At 37.7% G+C, this 17,880-nt stretch overlaps 1 protein-coding gene across 1 annotated transcript in view; it reads right to left on the bottom strand.

Annotated features, from left to right (window-relative positions):
* CDKL2 (cyclin dependent kinase like 2) overlaps positions 1–9,833 on the bottom strand; it is a 31,277-nt gene extending 21,444 nt beyond the window's left edge. The window contains exons 1-3 of the mRNA XM_008521965.2: positions 8,980–9,833; positions 6,541–6,739; positions 426–620 (exon numbers count right to left, since the gene is read on the bottom strand). Of these exons, the coding sequence (XP_008520187.1) occupies positions 426–620; positions 6,541–6,708 (363 nt within the window). The 5' untranslated portion in view covers positions 6,709–6,739; positions 8,980–9,833. The remainder of the gene's footprint in view (positions 1–425; positions 621–6,540; positions 6,740–8,979) is intronic.
* Positions 9,834–17,880: the final 8,047 nt, after the last annotated feature.

Below are 17,880 nucleotides of genomic sequence, written 5' to 3'. Positions count from 1 at the left end.
ACAAATATTAAACTCTAGTTAATGATATGCATAGTTGAAGTATTTAGAGTTGAAGTATAGTTCTGATGTCTGCAACTTACTTTCAGATGCATAAATGAATAGACAGATTGATAAGGATAAATAGATGAATAAATATGTCATAAAGCAAATATAGAAAATGTTAACAAGTATAGAATCCAAGTAGTAGGTATATGGTTGTTCACTGTACACTCTTTTGATTTTTCAATATAGCCTAAAATTTTCATAATAAAATGTTTGGGGAAAGAATACACGTATTATAATATGTGAAAATTGGCAATATCAAAGTAACATAGTTCATTTCAATTACTTTACTAGTCCAAACTTCAGTTTAAACAAGTATCTCAAATTAACTGTATCTGGAGAGTCAATCACTGGCAAAATAACTATTTAAACTAAATACTTACATTGTGACTATGACAAAATCCAATTCCATTAATAATCTGAAACAAATACTTTTGAACTAGTTGGTAGTCTAGTCCATTTGGAAAGAGTTCCAAGTCATCAAGAATTGTATGATCAACAAATTCAAAGACTAGGTACCATCGCTTTTTTTTCTTACACACTTCCAACAGATTCACCAGATTTTCATGCCTCAGTTGCTGTTACAAAAAAAAATGCAAAATAGTTTTTACAAGACCAAATTATTAGCAATTAGTCACAATCTAAAATAGATCTTAGCATAAGAAAAACACATAAATAAAATGCATAAAGTATAAATTGTAAAAGTATATTCTAGTTTTTAAATTATAGTCAAAAGACCACACTGCTCCATTCTCCTCTCAGAGAACACAATGAAGCCAATGAAAGAAAAAAAAAAATGTAGCTCCATCTTCAATGACTCTAAGGAGGATCTATAACCCCACCCACAACAAATGAGGTGGGACTGCCACATGTAGTCAAGGTCAAACAGGAGTGTAGAAAGATACCAAGGGATCATGTGTGGGTACAAAGCTGGCAGAGCAGAGTTTTCCAAAGTTGGTGACATACCCTGAAAAGGAAACACAAACAGACAAAGCTTCTTTGATGAAACGGGAACAGGGCTCATGGACCGTCAGTGAAAGCATCGCTAGAACTGAATGACACCGAGCAACAGCAGAGGAGGGGCCTGAACAACCACACAGAAACTGATCTGCTGGAAGCAATCTGTTGGCGACGCCGAATGGAAGGCAAAACCATTCATTATGAACAGACCTGCAAATACAAGTTTCAGAGAAACTAGGATAACAGAAGTCAATCCCACACTCAGGTCTGTGTTGTAAGGAGCATCACTTGAACCATGGTGGACTCCTACTAGCCTGCAACAAGATCACGACTTCTCCCTCAGATGAACCTCCCACAAATAGCTGGTCCAGGAAGGGTTCACTTTGTTACAAGATAACAAACAATAAAAAAGGAACCAATCCAGGATTCAAAGATACTATAAGAAAAGAGGTAGAAAGGATAAGGAAATGCAAATAGCAGATGAATATTCACCAGAAAATGTTCTCACCTTTAAAGGGAAAGAAAGCACTGGCATATAGCCATCAAAATCCTCAAGGATCCAGGAACTTTATACCCAAAGAAATTGTCATTCAAGTAAAAGACAACAGAGAAAAAATTTTGAACATGAGCAAGGAATCTATTAGTGCAGAACTAAGTCTTATAGCACAAATGTGGGCATGATGGTTACAAAATAGAAATAGGAAATTAAAATAGGATACTAAAAACCCAACAATGCACAAATGACATTACTGACAGATTGAGGAGAAAAAAGAGAAGCTGCAAACAAGATAAGAGTATATGTATGCTGATTTCTTGTCAATGGGTTAAAATTATATTTTGACATGAAATTTTAAATTACAAGGTCTAATTATATTTACAGATTTAATGTAAACACTAACACAAATAAGATATCTTCTAAAATCAGGTGGTGGGTAGTGGGAGAGAGAAGGAAATAGAAATATAACAATTTATAAAGGATTAAGTATATTATATAATGTTATAGTTATAAAGGTAATAAATAGTATAAAATAAAACCTTTCCAAATTACCATAGGAAACATATCCAATATTTTAAAAAGAATTCAGAGACTACACAGAAAGATATTTTTAAAGAAGTAATAAAATAACATAATATTATACATAATAATAACTAATACTTACATAATGCTTACTGTGTTCCAGGCACTATTCTAAGCACAAAAATTCTACAAAAAATAGGTACAATTATTATCCTGTTTTATAGATGAGGAAACTAAAGCACAGAGAGGTTAAGTAACTTGTCCAAGCTCACAGAGAAATAAATGATAGAGGCAAGATTAGAACCCAGGAATTGTGGCCTCTGTGTTTTCCCGAAAACAGTTCATTTTTGCTCAGTTCCTCCTTCATGTCCATAACCTCTACCCTATAAAAACACTCAGACCTGTACCTGATTTATATGTGAAATATTTAGATTTCTTATTCTTAACCACTAAGCCATGCTGACTCTAGAGGGGAAAAAAATGAAAACTAAGACCAAACTTATCTGTTCCATCACAACCACAAATGGCTAAACTCACCTATTAAAATAAAAGATTCCAGATTGAACATAAAGCACTTTCCAAATACATTACTGGTTAAACAAATTAAGGTATAGCCATACAATGAAATAAAATGCAGCAATTAAAAAGACGATCATATAGAAGAATATCTTAATCTCTAGATAGGGAAAACCTTTTTAAGCCAGATATAAATGGCATCAACCATAAAAGGAAAGATGGAAAATTAAACTACACTGACATAAGCAACTTCTGTTTACTAAAAGATAACATTAAGAGAGTGGAAGAAAGCTTTTTTAAGAAAATAATAGATAAAACCAAACTATAGTGCTCAGGAATGCATGTTTATTTGGTAAACGTAAAAAAAATTCAAGGCAATGATTAACATGCAAGTAATAGCATTTACCTTGAAGGAGCGGGAAGAGTTAGTGACTGGGACGGTGCAAGAAAGGGGTTGTTGGCAATGTTTTATTTCTTGACCTGGATGTGGTTCCATGAATGCTTGCTTTCCAATAACTCATTGAGCTATAATTACAGTTTTTTTGCACTGTCTATATGTGGGCTATATTTCATAATAAGAAATCATTTAAAAATACAACACCCAAAATTAACAACTCAGTGATGGAGATTAATGACATACGGAGGAGAAAATTAGTGAACTAAATGATGGGTCAGAATAAACTATTCAGAACAGTGCACAGAGAGACAAATAGATGGAAAGAAAAACAGGGGGGAGACAGAAGATTCAGTGAGAAGATTTAGTATATGTTAACTGGCCAAAAACAGAGGAGAAAGGGAATGAGTTGAAATAATATTTGAAGAAATAATAAGTGAGAATTTTCCAGCATTAATAATAGAAATCATAGATTCACGAAGACCCAATGAAGCAAGATAAATTAAAAGATATCCACACTAGACACATCATAGTGAAAGTGCAAGAAAACAAATCAAAGAGAAAAATTTAAGTGGCCAGAAAACAAAACTAACTTATGCTGTTTGGAATCAGGAGAGTTGTGACCTGGGTGGAGAAGGAAAGCAGTAGTGACTGGAGAAGGGATAAGGCGGCTTCTGAGGTGATTTTAATGTGTTCTTTCTTGACTTACAGGATGGTTACATGGGGTTGTTCAGTTTTTTAAAATCCATAAAGATGTATCCTTATGATAATAAACTTTTTTCCATGTATATCCTATGTCAACAAAAAGTTGAGAGAAAAAGAAATCCAGACATAAAAAGTAAACTTAGAAAAGAGCAGCAATTGGACTGACACCTGACTTCTCAAGAGCCTCAATGGAAGCTAGAGGACAAAACAATGCTATCTTCACATTGTTGAAAAAAATAACTGCCAACTTAAAATTCCATTTACAGCAAAAATATCTTTCAGGAATGATAGCAAAATAAAGGCATTTTCACACAAACTAAAATTGAAATGTTTTGTCTACAGTAGACCCTCACAAAAGGAAACCTAAATAATATATTTCAGGAAGAAGAGAAGAGATCCTGATAAATGATCTGAGATGCAGAAAAGCAGGAAGAACAAAGAAAGTGCTAAACATAAACCTAAATGAACATTGAACAATAATTACATCTTGTGGTGTTTAAAAATATTTGTAAGGATTAATATATGACAATGTCAGCAGATAAGATGGAAGGGAATAACTAGAGATAAGTATTGTGAAGTTTTTTATATTGTCTGGAAGAAGGATAAAAGTATTGGATAATGTTGGACTTTAACAAATGTCTCGGGTAACCACTAAAAAGATAGAAACACAATGTATAATTTTCAAATTATTAGAGGGATGATAAGTGTAATCAATCCAAAGAAAGAAAAGGAAAAGAAATACAGAACTAGTAAGACATACAGCACATATTAAGATGGTAGATTTATACCCAAATATATCAGAAATTACATTACACGTAAATAGACTAAATGTTCTAATTAAAAGGCAGAGATCGTAAAGCAGGGTACAAAACAAAATGTAACTATACAATGTTCACAAGAGACATATCTAAACAAGGATTGTGAAAAATTGAAAGTAAAAAGGTGGAAAAAGATATACAATGCAAACACTAACAAAATTAAACTAGTGTAGCCTCATTAGTTTCAGACAAAACATACTTTAAGACAAAACATCCACTATAATAAAAAGAGTTATTTCATGACGATAAAAGATTTGATTCAACATTGATATAATAATTCTAAATTTGATACACTAAATGGCCTTCCTGTTTATAAAGTTAAACATTAACTGAACTACAATGAAAAACAGACAAATCACTAACCACAGAGGAAGACTTTAACATATTTCTTCTCAGTACTGGATAGAACAAGCATACAAAAAAAAATCAGTCAGAATTTAGAAGATTTAGAACATCCAAATAACAAAATCAACAAACCTGACTTAATGGAATACTTTTCAAGCACACAAGGAATTTTGTTGTTGTTGTTGTTGACATATTCTGAACCACAAAGCAAATTTCAAGAATTTCAAAGGATTAAAATCTTACATAGTGTAAACTCAGATCATAGGGCAATTGTGCCAAAAGTAAATAACCAAAGGAGGGAAACCTAGAAAATTCCCCCATGTTTGGAAATTAAGAGAAATGAGAAAGTATTTTGAACCGCTAATCAAAATTTCTGGGATTCACAGGCCCACCCAGTGGCATAGTGGTTAAGTTCATGCACTCCACTTTGCTGGCCCAGGGTTCATGGGTTCGGATCCCAGGCACAGACCTATACATCATTCATCAAGTCATGCTGTGGCAGCATCCCACATACAAAATAGAGGAAGACTGGCACAGATGCTACCTCAGCAACAATCTTCCTCATGCAAAAAGAGGAAGATTGGCAACAGATGTTAGCTCAGGGCCAATCTTCCTCACCAAAAAAAAAAAAAAAAAATCTGGGATACATACCAAGCTTTTCTTAAAAGGAAATTTTCAGCCTTAAATGCATATATGAGGGGAAAAAAAAAAAGGCTGGAAATTAAGAAGTAAGCATCTATCTCAACAGGTTAGGGAAAAGAGCTGCAAAATAAATCAACCCTAAATAAGTAGAAAGAATGTAATACTAAAGAACAAAAATCAATGAAATAGAAAAGAAATATACAATAAAGAAGATCAACAAAGCCAAAAGTTGGTTCTTTCTAAAAATAAATAAAATTGATAAACCTCTGGTGAGATTGATTAAAGAAAGAGAGTTAACATAGCAGGCCTGAGACTGCTATTTTACCTGCAAAGTAATCTGTTGGCTCTGACCTGGGAACTTGGATTTCAGGAGGGTTCCCTTCAATTCCAGAACTGATCAAGTGGCTGACTGTGCAAATAATATTATTTATGCCAAATACCTGTATTTCTTCTGGGAGTCTGGAATTTTGGTAAAAGCCTGCTAGAGGCTACCTACATGACCAGCCCTCAATAACAAAGCTAGGCACTGAATTTCCAAGGAATTTCCTTGGTAGAAAATACTTCACATGTGTTGTCACAAACTCATTGCTGGAGGAAATAAGTGCATCCTGCATGACTCCACTGGAAGAGGATTCTTGGAAGCTTGTGACAGGTTTCCTCTGCAATGTGCTCTATGTGCCTTTTCCCTCTGCTGATTTTGCTATACATCCTCTCACTGTAATAAATCATAGCCACAAGTACAACTATATGCTGATTGCTGGGAGTCCTCCTGGTGAATCATCAAACCTGGGGGTGGTCTTTGGGACCCCCAACACAGATAACAGACAGACAGATAGATAGATACACAGATGGGCAGGTAGACAGATAGGCAGATAGATACAGGAGAAGCAACAAATACTTTTAAAATGTTTATATTCATAAGATAAATGAATATGCATATGTAATCATTTTATTTGTTTATTGCCAGAAAAGAAGAAATTTACATTTTAAACCTTATTATGGAAATAAAACAAATATAAAAACTAATTTTTTTTCTAAAAATGTAATCTTGATCAAGAAACAACTCATTTTCTTTCAACTCAATATATGTATTCACCCACCTTTAGTAACTTGATTTCTCGCATAGCAATTTTTTTAACCATTTTGTCATCATCACTTTCTAAGAACTTCTTGATGGCCACAATTCTTCCACTATCTTTATTCCTACACTTCATCACCATTCCGTAGCTCCCTTCTCCAACCAATCCCAGGTTCTCATATTTTTCCATTTTAATTCAAAACCAGTAGGAAATTTTCTTGCTGTGGAAACCCAAACACAGAGTTAATAAAGTTGAGTATATTCATTCCCTCTACCCTCCCAGCAAATTAATTCTTCCTCACTTGTTTTCCATATTAGAGCAGTCCCTGTGTCGATGGCTGTCCTGAACTGACTCACAATTCCTTATTGTTTTCACATCTAAGCTATGTTTTCAAAATATTCACATACATTCTTAATAGACAGGCAAATGCAGTTGAAGCCATTAACTTTGAATTTAAATTACTAAATGTCACATTAATGATATTTAATATATTTTTAATTAAGATAAAGCAATACTTGAAAAATCATGCAAAACAACTACAGCTCACTTTAGAAAAACACAATTCCTTTTCGTTCAAAGGTGAAAAAGGCACAAGTGAATTTCGTTTTAGTGAAGAATAAATTTATTTTTTTACATCAGATTTAAAAGATCAAAGCTGAAAATCTTTATGCACTTTCTACTCACTTGGGAAAAATATTTGTTCACAAAACGATCACTTACCAAGTTAACACTAAGAAACCTTGATAAACTGTATTTCTTTACTTTTCTTACTATAGTAATTAAATTCCTATATTGAACTTACAAAGTAACAACTATGAAATCACAGTGTATAAGCAGATGTTTTAAAATTAATTATTAGTAGTACCAAATACAGTATTTCAAAATTCCTTTTATTTAATGATTACTCACTATAAGTACGATCATTGAATTTTGTGTTTAGAATGATTTTATATCCCATTATATGACATTTTCTGGATAAAGACAATCTTAATAAAATCTTCTTTACTTTACTAATGATTGATGAAGGTCCAGCAATCATTCCACTATGCATTTTGGTACAGAAAAAAACTTTTCAGTCCAAGTACAGATAGATTTTAATTCATAAGGTTTGATTGTCATGAAATATAAAAGTTAATAAGCTACAACTTCAAAGTTAAATTTATTTTTTAAATCTGATTTTGAAATTAAATTCCAGAGCAAAGATTAAAAAATATTGCTCTTAATCCCAATATGATTCTAAACATTTTGGGAGAAAAATAGTCTTTTGGTAACTATATATTCAAATGATGATTTAGGGTTGAATTTTTTTTAACTTGACAACATAAAAACACTCATTCATAAAACTTGGAAAGAGAAAAAAAAATCCTCGCCTGTTACATTAATTGTGTACATACGGCAACTGAAAATTAATTTATCCAGATTGCGAATTGTGATGTTTTACTTGCTTCCCTATTGGTACACTGATGACAAAGACAAAAGAAATATCCTCTTTGTTCTAGCAAACTGTGATAATTCAACGTATACAATTTCAGCAGTTTACATTTAATAATTTACAGTTTTATTTATACTTTTTTTTTAACATAGATATACTTTGAAAACCAGAAGACTGATCTTTGTGGGGGGGTGGGGGGGGAATGAAAATAAATCTCAGTCAACACCAAGTCCAATTATTTCATTATTTTACTACCAGCTGTGATGGTGGGTTCTACTATAAACTGTTCATAGAGCAGTGTCCTCGACACTAATTTTCCATACATTTGACATTTCACCTTTCACTTAACATCTATTAACTATTTTTAAATAAAGTGTGTGCTTGAAAAATGTTTTCGGTGTAATTCTCTCTCTCCTTTCCTTAATTTTTTTTCCTTCCATTAAGACAGCATATTTTATCAAGGAGTAGACCTTAGGTTTACTATGCCAAGGCCAAAAATAGTTGGAATCTATAACCTGGATCATTTTAAAACATTTTGCAAATGGTGTCCTCACTATTTGAAAATGCAAAGTGAACCAAATTAAAACTACCTTAAGCATGTTTAAGACACTCTGAAGCATATCACAAGCTAACACTTATGCAAGTTGACTACTCCAAGTTAATTCTGCATACCAGCTTCACATTAGGTCGCAGCACATTGAACACACCTGCTTTTTCAAGTGGCCCTGCCCACAAATACCTTTAAGTATCACAGCTTAAAAAGCCTCTGGTTTCCTGAAACAGTTACTCATAAACTATAACTTTTCATGCCTTCTACTCCTGAATGTAAGGATAACACAAACTAAAAAGAAGCCTGGCCAACTGGCAATGCGGTATGTCTGGACGTGTGCCATGTAAGCATACTGTTCTAATACCAACAATTTAGATAATAAAAATAATACTAATTTTTTATTTTGATAAAGACAGGCTGAAATGTAGAATAGATAAAAGAATGAGATAATAGAAGCTTTTAAAAGCGTTACACTTACTGTTTCTTTAAAATCCTTTCGCGTGGAAAGACCCAAAGGTTTTCAACTTGGAAACAAATTTGAGGTGAAATGCATCTCGCTCGCAGGTCTAAAATACGCTGGCTAGCAAACTGGCAGTTCCAGCGCGCTTCCGATTTCTTCTGCAGACACGGTCACGGGTCCTGGGTAAAGCAGGCAGGGAGGCAGACTGGCCTCGGCCCCCCGCAAGCTCACGCTCAGGAGGACCACGGGGCATGCTGTCGTCGTCAAGGCAACGACCTCACTCGCTCCCCAACCATAGGCACAAAGTCTCCAGAGAGAGAGATGGCCCAGGTCAGAATGCGTCCACGGCAGGCACCAACACCTGTTAAGGCCAAGGCCTGTAGAGAAATTAGCCGGAGTAGGAGGGCACCGCCCCCCGCCTCGGAAGGTGCTCCGTCCCGGGAGTCGGGGCACCTGCTCGGCTCCAGCCAGCCCTGGGCGAAGGCGTTGGCCTCCCAGCTGCAAGGGGGCGGGTCCTCCCCCGCCCGGGCCACGCCAAGTGCGCCAAGCCTGCCGTGTTCTGATTGGCTGAGCCCTGTTGTCAAGAGCTATGATTGGCTTAGCGCTCACCACCCTGCCCCTGCATCTGGGGCTCGGCTCAGGTAGTGTTCACGGATGCGCAGACGCCGGCGTTCACGCTCGCCTACTTTCTCAAGTGATGGGGTACCTTTCTGCCTCGGTTGAGAGATCTCTCTTCGCAACGGAGGGCAAAAGGGGATGATGGTGCTCACGGAGAGGGTAAAAGCCTTGGTGCTTTTGTAGGATTGGGAGAAAATAAAAGGGGGAGGCCATGCAAAGAACGGGACGCAGCGCTCCTCCCAACTTCCCCTGCTGGGGCGGGGAGCGACGCCCGGGCGCCCTCCCCCGGGAAGGTCCGGGCCCGACCGCGGTTCCGCGCTTCCTTTCCGGTCTGGGCGGTGGCTCTAGTCTGCCCCAGGTAGGAGATGACAGTCCAGGAGGTGATGACTAGTAGGCGAGGCAAGGTGAAAGTAGGTAAATGACAGAACTGACGTTAGAAAGGAGGTGGACAGCCTGGGCACTGAAAGTGAGGGAAACGTTTTGAGTGGAGGTAACGGAAGGAGAAGAGAGGACATGAATGAAGTAAGGAAAAGAGCAAGGACGGTTGGGGGACTAGAAGAGATGCACAATATTGGCTTCTGGTAGCCAAGTAGGGTGCAGCTGGTGGGGTGCGACGTTTAAGGCACAGACAACTCCATCCATGACCAGGTAAGACTGGTAGATCAGAATCATGCACATTGCTGAAGTCACACAAGAAAGAGGGCTTTCCTCATTATCAAGGAATTTGGGGTTTAGGCCATACCTCAGCCGTGAGGAGGCCTTAAGCACTCAGTTATCTTCACATTAAATATGAAAACGAAGTTTTATAATCGTATTTGGTCTCTATAATACCTTGATCCAGTTAGGAGAGTGTCCTGGATAGCAGATATTTATACCCACAGGCAATATTAAGGTATTATTTCCTTCTTGTATACTAAGAAATAAATATTCTGGTTTATAAATAATCTTTTGTGAGTTTTGTTAGCATGAATTAATCTTCCAGTGCTTGACCACCTTGGTCAAAACTGCTTAAAATCTAGTTCCTGAACCTGTAGTGATGAGGACCAGACCTGGGACTTGGGTATAGAAAGAATATAATTCTTTGGTCAATCCAAGATGTAACTCTTAATGTGGCAATTAGCTCTATGCTTAGCTGTGACCGAGTTGGAGGGAGCCCAGCCCTGCTTTGTTACCTCTATAGGCTAGAAAAGAATGTAATAAACTACTTTTATAGGAGGGGCAGCTCCCCTTTTACAGTAGTCCCCCCTTATCCATAGGGGATGTGTCCCAAGACCCCCAGTGGATGCCTGAAACCACAGATAGTACCAAACCCTACATATACTATGTTTTTTCCTATACATAACAGATTTGAGGTGCAATAGCAAAACTAGCAAAAAATTTCTTTTTCCTTCTTCACAAATTCACGGATAGATTTGTTCTTAGCAACCTCCGCATATGATTTTTTTTTCTTTCCTTATTAGGTCAAGAACTTTCACCTTTTCACTTAAAGGAAGCACTTTACAGGTTGTCTTTGGCATCTCTGAATTGCCAGCATTACTACTCTGACACTTGGGGCCATTATTAAGTAAAATAAGGGTTACTTGAACACAACACCGTGATATTGAGACAGTTGATCTGATAACCGAGATGGCTACTAAGTGACTAACTGGCAGTTATCGTATACAATGTGGATACGCTGGACAAAGGGATGATTCACATCCCAGGCAGGACTGAGGACGGTGGCCCGAGATTTCATCATGCTACTCAGAATGGCTGCACAACTTAAAATTTATGAACTGTTTATTTCTGGAATTTGCCAATTAATATTTTCGGACCACAGTTGACTGCAGGTAACTGAAACTGTGTAAAGTGAAACCAGATAAGGAGGACTACAGTGTAAAGTGACAAATCCAGGTTTGTTGGGCCTGAAGCTTGAGAACAAGAATGCAAAAATATTTTACTTTTGCAACTTTACGAAAATATTCAAACATAAACATTTTAAAGGCCACTTTAAGCAAGAGGCCCTGAAGCTTAAATAACCTGTTTATATCCCACAGGGAACCAAAAGGATAAAGAATAAATATACTAGATGTGGTGAACAGGTAATGCTTGAGAAAACAATTTCAAAAAGAATTGAGTTTGAAAGCCAACTGTAAAGGATACATAAGGTGTTCAAGAATTACGTATCCTGGGTAAAGCCATTACATGTTTGCTGAAGAGGAGGTAGCATTAGGTAGAAGCAGGATTGAGTTACTGTTTCTTTTCTTTTTTAGGAAGATTAGCCCTGAGCTAACATCTGCCACCAATCCTCCCCTTTTTGCTGAGGAAGACTGGCCCTGAGCTAATGTCTGTGCCCATCTTCCTCTACTTTATATGTGGGATGCCTGCCACAGCATGGCTTAACAAGTAGTGTGTAGGTCTGCGCCCGGGATCCAAACCAGCGAACCGTGGGCCACTGAAGCAGAAAGTGTGAACTTAACCGCTGCACCACCAGGCAGCTCCTATTTTCTCTTTTTAAGCAGAGAAATCTTTGTAGAGAAAAACAACAGAGAGAGAGGCTTTAAAGAGGCAAGAAAAGGAATAATTAATGAAAAATCAAGAACAGGTAGTGAAGGTAATAAAGTATGAGAAGGGTTTACCCTTGAAGAGGTTTAGAGAAAAGAGGAAAAACTGAGAAAAGTGTAGGACAGACACATCAGCTGGCCTAGATCGTCTCAGAAAAATAACTTCATTTTTTTCAGAAAAAGATAATGGTGAGATTGAGGCTCAAGGATTTGAAAGCAGAAATTCTTTGAAATAGGTAGTATGAATCAAGTCATTTTGATATGAAAGGAATACAAAATAATAAAACATGCTCACTTGAGCCTGGACATCATGAATTTACAGGGAAACCAGCCGACTTGTTTCATAGGACTTGGCATCCCCAGGGGCAAGAATGGAGAAGATAGATGATATGTAAGCTACCTCTTAGAGAATTGTAGTGCAAGGAGATTAAATAAAGGAGTTAAGAAATCAAGGATGATTTATATAATGTTATAGACCAATGTTACCTCAATAAAAATTTTTCTTAAATAAGAGATTTTTTGAGATATATATATTGGAAGAAATCAAGGATGATAGAGAAAGCACCACTGAAATGGCTTGCCATGGGTTGCAGCTAGATAGGAAGACAAATTATGACAGAACTTAGTTAATAAACAGAAAATACAGAGGCACTGAGGGAGTGGAGGTCATTGCAGGCATGAAGGGTAAGTTTAATGGGAGGGAAATAGGAGGAAAAAAAGTCACTGTCAAAGAAAACAATTTGTGAATTTAAGATCTTGGAAATGGCACATGATGATGATGATCAAAGAGTAGAAAGTTTGGCTTTTCCTTTGGGTAGCTGAAGGTTAGCGAAAAATGTCATTGGAGTTGAGTTCAAAGAAACTTAAGGTGACAGTATGAAAAGTCATGAGCTTTTTGTGAAAAATCTTAACACGAACTACCCAAGTGGGACAACAGAAGAGGTTGACATTTTAATCACTAAAGAAAGTGAAAATGTTGTAAAAGTTTAAAGAAAACAGTTGTGCGAGTACATGAGATTAGCAACAAGACAGAGCTTGAGAAATGGCCAAGAAACCAAGATCAAGAGACCAAGGACCATATCAGAAATTCCACTCCTAGGTATATACCCAAGAAAAATGAAAACCTATGTTCACACAAAAAACCTGAACACAAATGTTCATAGTAGCATTGATATTCATAACAACCAGAAGGTGAAACTCAAATGTCTATCAACTTATTCAGCCATAAAAAGGAATGAAGTACTGATACATCCTACAACATGGATGAATCTTGAAAACATGTTAAGTGAAGGAAGCCAGACACAAAAAGCCATGTTATGATTCCCTTTATATAAAGTGTCCAGCATAGGCCAATCCACAGAGACAGAAAGTAAATTAGTGGTTACCAGGGACTGAGGGGGAGATGGGAATGAGGGACTACCAATGGGTATGGGGTTTCTTTTTAGGGTAATGAAAACGTTCTGGAATTAGATATTGGTGATGGTTACACAACTTTGTAAATATACTAAAAACCGCTGAATTGTACACTTTAAAAGGGTGAGTTTTATGTATGTGAATTATATCTCAATTTAAAAAGTAGACTACAGGAGGATAAGAAATAGCCTCCCCAGAAATCTTTTTCTTTTTTTAGCTTAGAATAGCCCAATTCTCTTCCTCACATTAGCAATCATCTCTGTTAAATGACTCTTGGCAACAATCATTCTCCACCTATCTTGATGTCACAAAACAATGTGCTTAGGTCAGTTTCTTTCCAAAAAAACACCTGTCACTTAGGTCCCATGAGATACTGATTAATCATGGGTTTTTGGCATCACTTCAATTGAGTCACCAAGTGAACAGAAGGGCCATAAAATCTTCAGACTTCTTTATTTTCAGTTTATTATAGAGCATGCAGCTATGAATATATTCCACCATTCTATTAAGAAAATGGACTGACTCACTTTGGAGTTCTGGTTCTTTGATGCAAGGACACTTGCCATAGAAGAGAGAATTCTGTTCTCAGCCAAGTAGTTGATTCAATGACCTCATTACTACATTTAAAAATGACTAACACAATTACATTTGGAAACCTAAAGTACAGTCTATCACTTATTTTGCCAAGTTCAACATACACTGTATTTTGATCTGCCAGTCATCAACACATCTAACCTATATATATCATAACACTGTGAACCTGGAAATCCATTTCTCAAATGTTAAAAATAATATATATTTGTTGCACTGGTAACATGCCTCTTTTTTTTTTTTGAGGAAGCCTGGCCCTGAGCTAATATCCATGCCCGTCTTCCTCTACTTTATATGTGGGACTCCTGCCACAGTATGGCTTGACAAGTGGTGTGTAGGTCCGCACCCAGGATCCAAACTGGTGAACCCTGGGCCACCGAAGTGGAACATGCAAACTTAACTGCTGCGCCACCAGGCTGTCCCCTAAAGTCTGTCTTGATGTCCCATTTCCCTCTAGCCTCTACTCCATTCCTCTGTTCATCTTCATAGCAACACTACAGAAAAAAGTCTGTTCATCTCTTACCTCCAGCTCTCTCTCAGGCTTTCATCATTATCACATGACTGAAATAGTTCTTCCCAAAAGTCACTATGACCTACGTCCTGCCAAAGCCATCAGTGGCAGATTACTAGCTACTCACATAAGTTGGTTCCTTTTCCCTGTAGGTATGGCTTGTTTATTTTCTGCAAACTCCATTGTAGTTAGGGGTGGCCATGTGATTGAACTCAAGCCAATGGAAGATGGGATGTGTACCATTCCCAGTCCTGGCCCATAAAAATCTCTGCTCAGGAACCTCCATGTTCCTTTTCCCTTTCAGCTGGCTATAATGGAGATGAAGCCACACATTGAAGTTGGTAGAGCCTTCACTCATCTGTGTCCCTAAATGACTAAGTGAGGGAGGGTCAGACCACTGGCCTCTTCACCACCACTCTCCTATTTTTTAAATGAAGGTGGAAAAAAACTATTGTGTTTGAGCCATTAGACATTTTGGGGTCTATTTACTATAGCAGTTAGCCCACCCTAATTCATTCACTACCTTATTTGACCTCTCAGCAGCAGTTGACACAACTGCCTATTCTTTCCTTCTGAAATAAACTCTTAAAACTGAGCTTTTGGGCAGGCCCTGTGGCGCAGCGGTTAAGTTCACACGTTCCAATTCAGCAGCCCAGGGTTCGCGGGTTCTGATCCCGGGTACGGACATAGCGCAGCTCAGTAAGCCATGCTGTGGTAGGCGTCCCACATATAAAGTAGAGGAAGCTGGGCATGGATGTTGGCTCTGGGCCAGTCTTCCCCAGCAAAAAGAGGACGATTGGCAGCAGATGTTAGCTCAGGGCTAATCTTCCTCAAAAAGCAAAACAAAACAAAACAAAACAACCCCTGAGCTTTCCATGACACCAATACTTGACATATATTGTCTCCCTCAGTTTTCTTTGCATGCTTCTATTGTACTAGAATCCTAAATTTGGGAGTATCTAAGGCCTCAGTTACAGCCTCTTCTGTACATTCTCTTCCCAGGTGAGCTCATCTAATCCAATAGCTGCAAAGACCTATACTGACCACTCACAGCACTGAGCTCTCAGAATTCCGAAATCATACCACCTAACATTTCTTCTTGGACATCTAACTGGCATATGAAACTAAAAATGGCTAAAAAAGAACTGGTGATTTTCCCTCCACAATCCACTCGTGCTCCTCCATCTCAACAGAGTACTGCCTTCCACCCAATTTGCATTGAAATCCTAGGAGTCATCCTTGAATATTATCTTTCCCTCACATTCAAAGTTCAATCCACAATCACATCTTCTAAGTTCTAGCTCCAAAATTTCTTATTAGCTGACCGTTTGTCACCATCTTCACTGCTACAACCCTAATCCAAGCTACCACCTCCTCGTCTCTTCTTGACAGGCTCCTCAGTAATTCATGTCACATCACTTCCCTGTTCAGATCCCGACAATCCCAGTGTGAGAGTAAAATCCAAACTACAAGGCCAACCTCAATTTAGCTCTTCCCTCTTTTTTGTTGGTGAGGAAAATTGTCCCTGAGCTAATGTCTGTGCCAATCTTCCTCTATTTTGTATGCAGGATGCCACCACAGCATGGCTTGATGAGCAGTGTAGGTCCACACCTGGGATCCAAACCCAAGAACCCCGGGCTGCCAAAGTGGAGGGTGCGAACTTAACCACTATGCCACTGGGCCGGCCCCAGCTCTTCCCTACCTCTTGATATCATCTGCTTACTGTTATGGCCACACTGGCCTTATTGCCTTTGAATACACCAAGCTCCTCTCAAACACAGGGCCTCTGCACTGGTTCTTCCTTCTACTTGGTATGCTCTTCCTCCAGATCTTCTCAAGGCTACCTTCTCCTCATTTCTGATCTCAAATGTACTTCTCCACAGGCCTTTCATTACCACCCTCAGCAATGAGGAACAGCCCCATCTCCAGTCTCTATTACATTCTCTACTACTTCTACCCTCTATTAGCCACATGGTCTTAGAAAAGTAGCTAACCCTACTGGCCTGAGTTAACCCTTCTGTAAAATAAACAGTACTCCTCCTGATAGAGTCACTGTTACAATAAATGAGCTGTACTGTGCCCAGGACTAATCAGGACTGAAATTACTTCATTTGTTGCCTCTCTCCCTCAAAAAATACGAGTTTCCTGAGAGTAGGCCATACCTGCTGTATTGCTAGCCAGCACCTAGAAAGGTTCCGGGAACATGATAGATGCTAACAAATATTCACTGACTGCCATACAAGTCTTTCTCCCTTCTTTCACTTATGTTTAAGTGCCTGCTTTGACACATCACTCTAAGTCACTCCTGATAAGTCACCATCCATTAAAATGTCTCTCATATCTGTTTTCTATTCCAAAAGTCATTATCCTCATCACCATATGGCAGGCAGCCTTGTTTTTACCTCTCCAAACTTTATTTCACCTCTTTAAAAACAAAAGTTTAAAACTTTAATAGGGTTATCAGATTAAAAGATGTAATGTGTAAAATGACAAGCCACCAAAAATTCTTTTTCTCAGCTCAGAGACTCACAGTATTTTGACAGCTATTTGATTTCTGTTCCAAGTCTCTACTCTGCCTCATTACTTAACGCTGTGCTTCCCAAAAGCAGTTCTTGATTAAGGGATCCATAATTTTCCGCTGGCTAATGCGGAGGCTGCGATTTTACAATTTTCTAACGTAAAGCCAGGATAAAAATGCAATGCACATTCAAAGTTTAAATTTCTGGTGTTTAAAATCCATTTTCTAAAATTAAATACCTCATCCTTCAAAGCAGATCAACACTTTTGGCTAACCTAGTATTTCAAGTAATTTCATGCTAGTGTGACTACATCTTCTGAGCCTGTCTCTTTGGCTGTAAAACAGATAAGTACACTTAGCTTGCCTAAATATGAAATCAGATGTAAAGCGACCAGCAGTGTGATTCATAGTATATCCTCAAATATAGTCTAAAATTCATTTTAGAGATGAAAATGGGTATAAAGATAACTATTTTACTGGTTACACTATTTTAAAGTGTCTGCTTTTCATTGATTTGTATCTGCTAAATATTCAGAACTTGAGTCATTCTCAATTCAAGACGCCTCAATTCAGCTGCCAAAAAATAAATTCCATCTATTTCCCTCCCTCAGATGTAATACAGTCTTGAACCCCTACACCAGTGTCCTAGTTTTCCTGCTTCCAGGCTTGTCCTCCTAACCATCTATCCTCTACATAGCATTATTATAACACTCTCATGCTTAATT

Source organism: Equus przewalskii, chromosome 3 (genome assembly GCF_037783145.1).
Source record: "Equus przewalskii isolate Varuska chromosome 3, EquPr2, whole genome shotgun sequence".
Classification (NCBI taxonomy): Eukaryota; Metazoa; Chordata; class Mammalia; order Perissodactyla; family Equidae; genus Equus; species Equus przewalskii.
The sequence above is the reverse complement of the archived record's forward strand: the minus strand, read 5'-3'. Positions and strand labels throughout refer to the sequence as shown.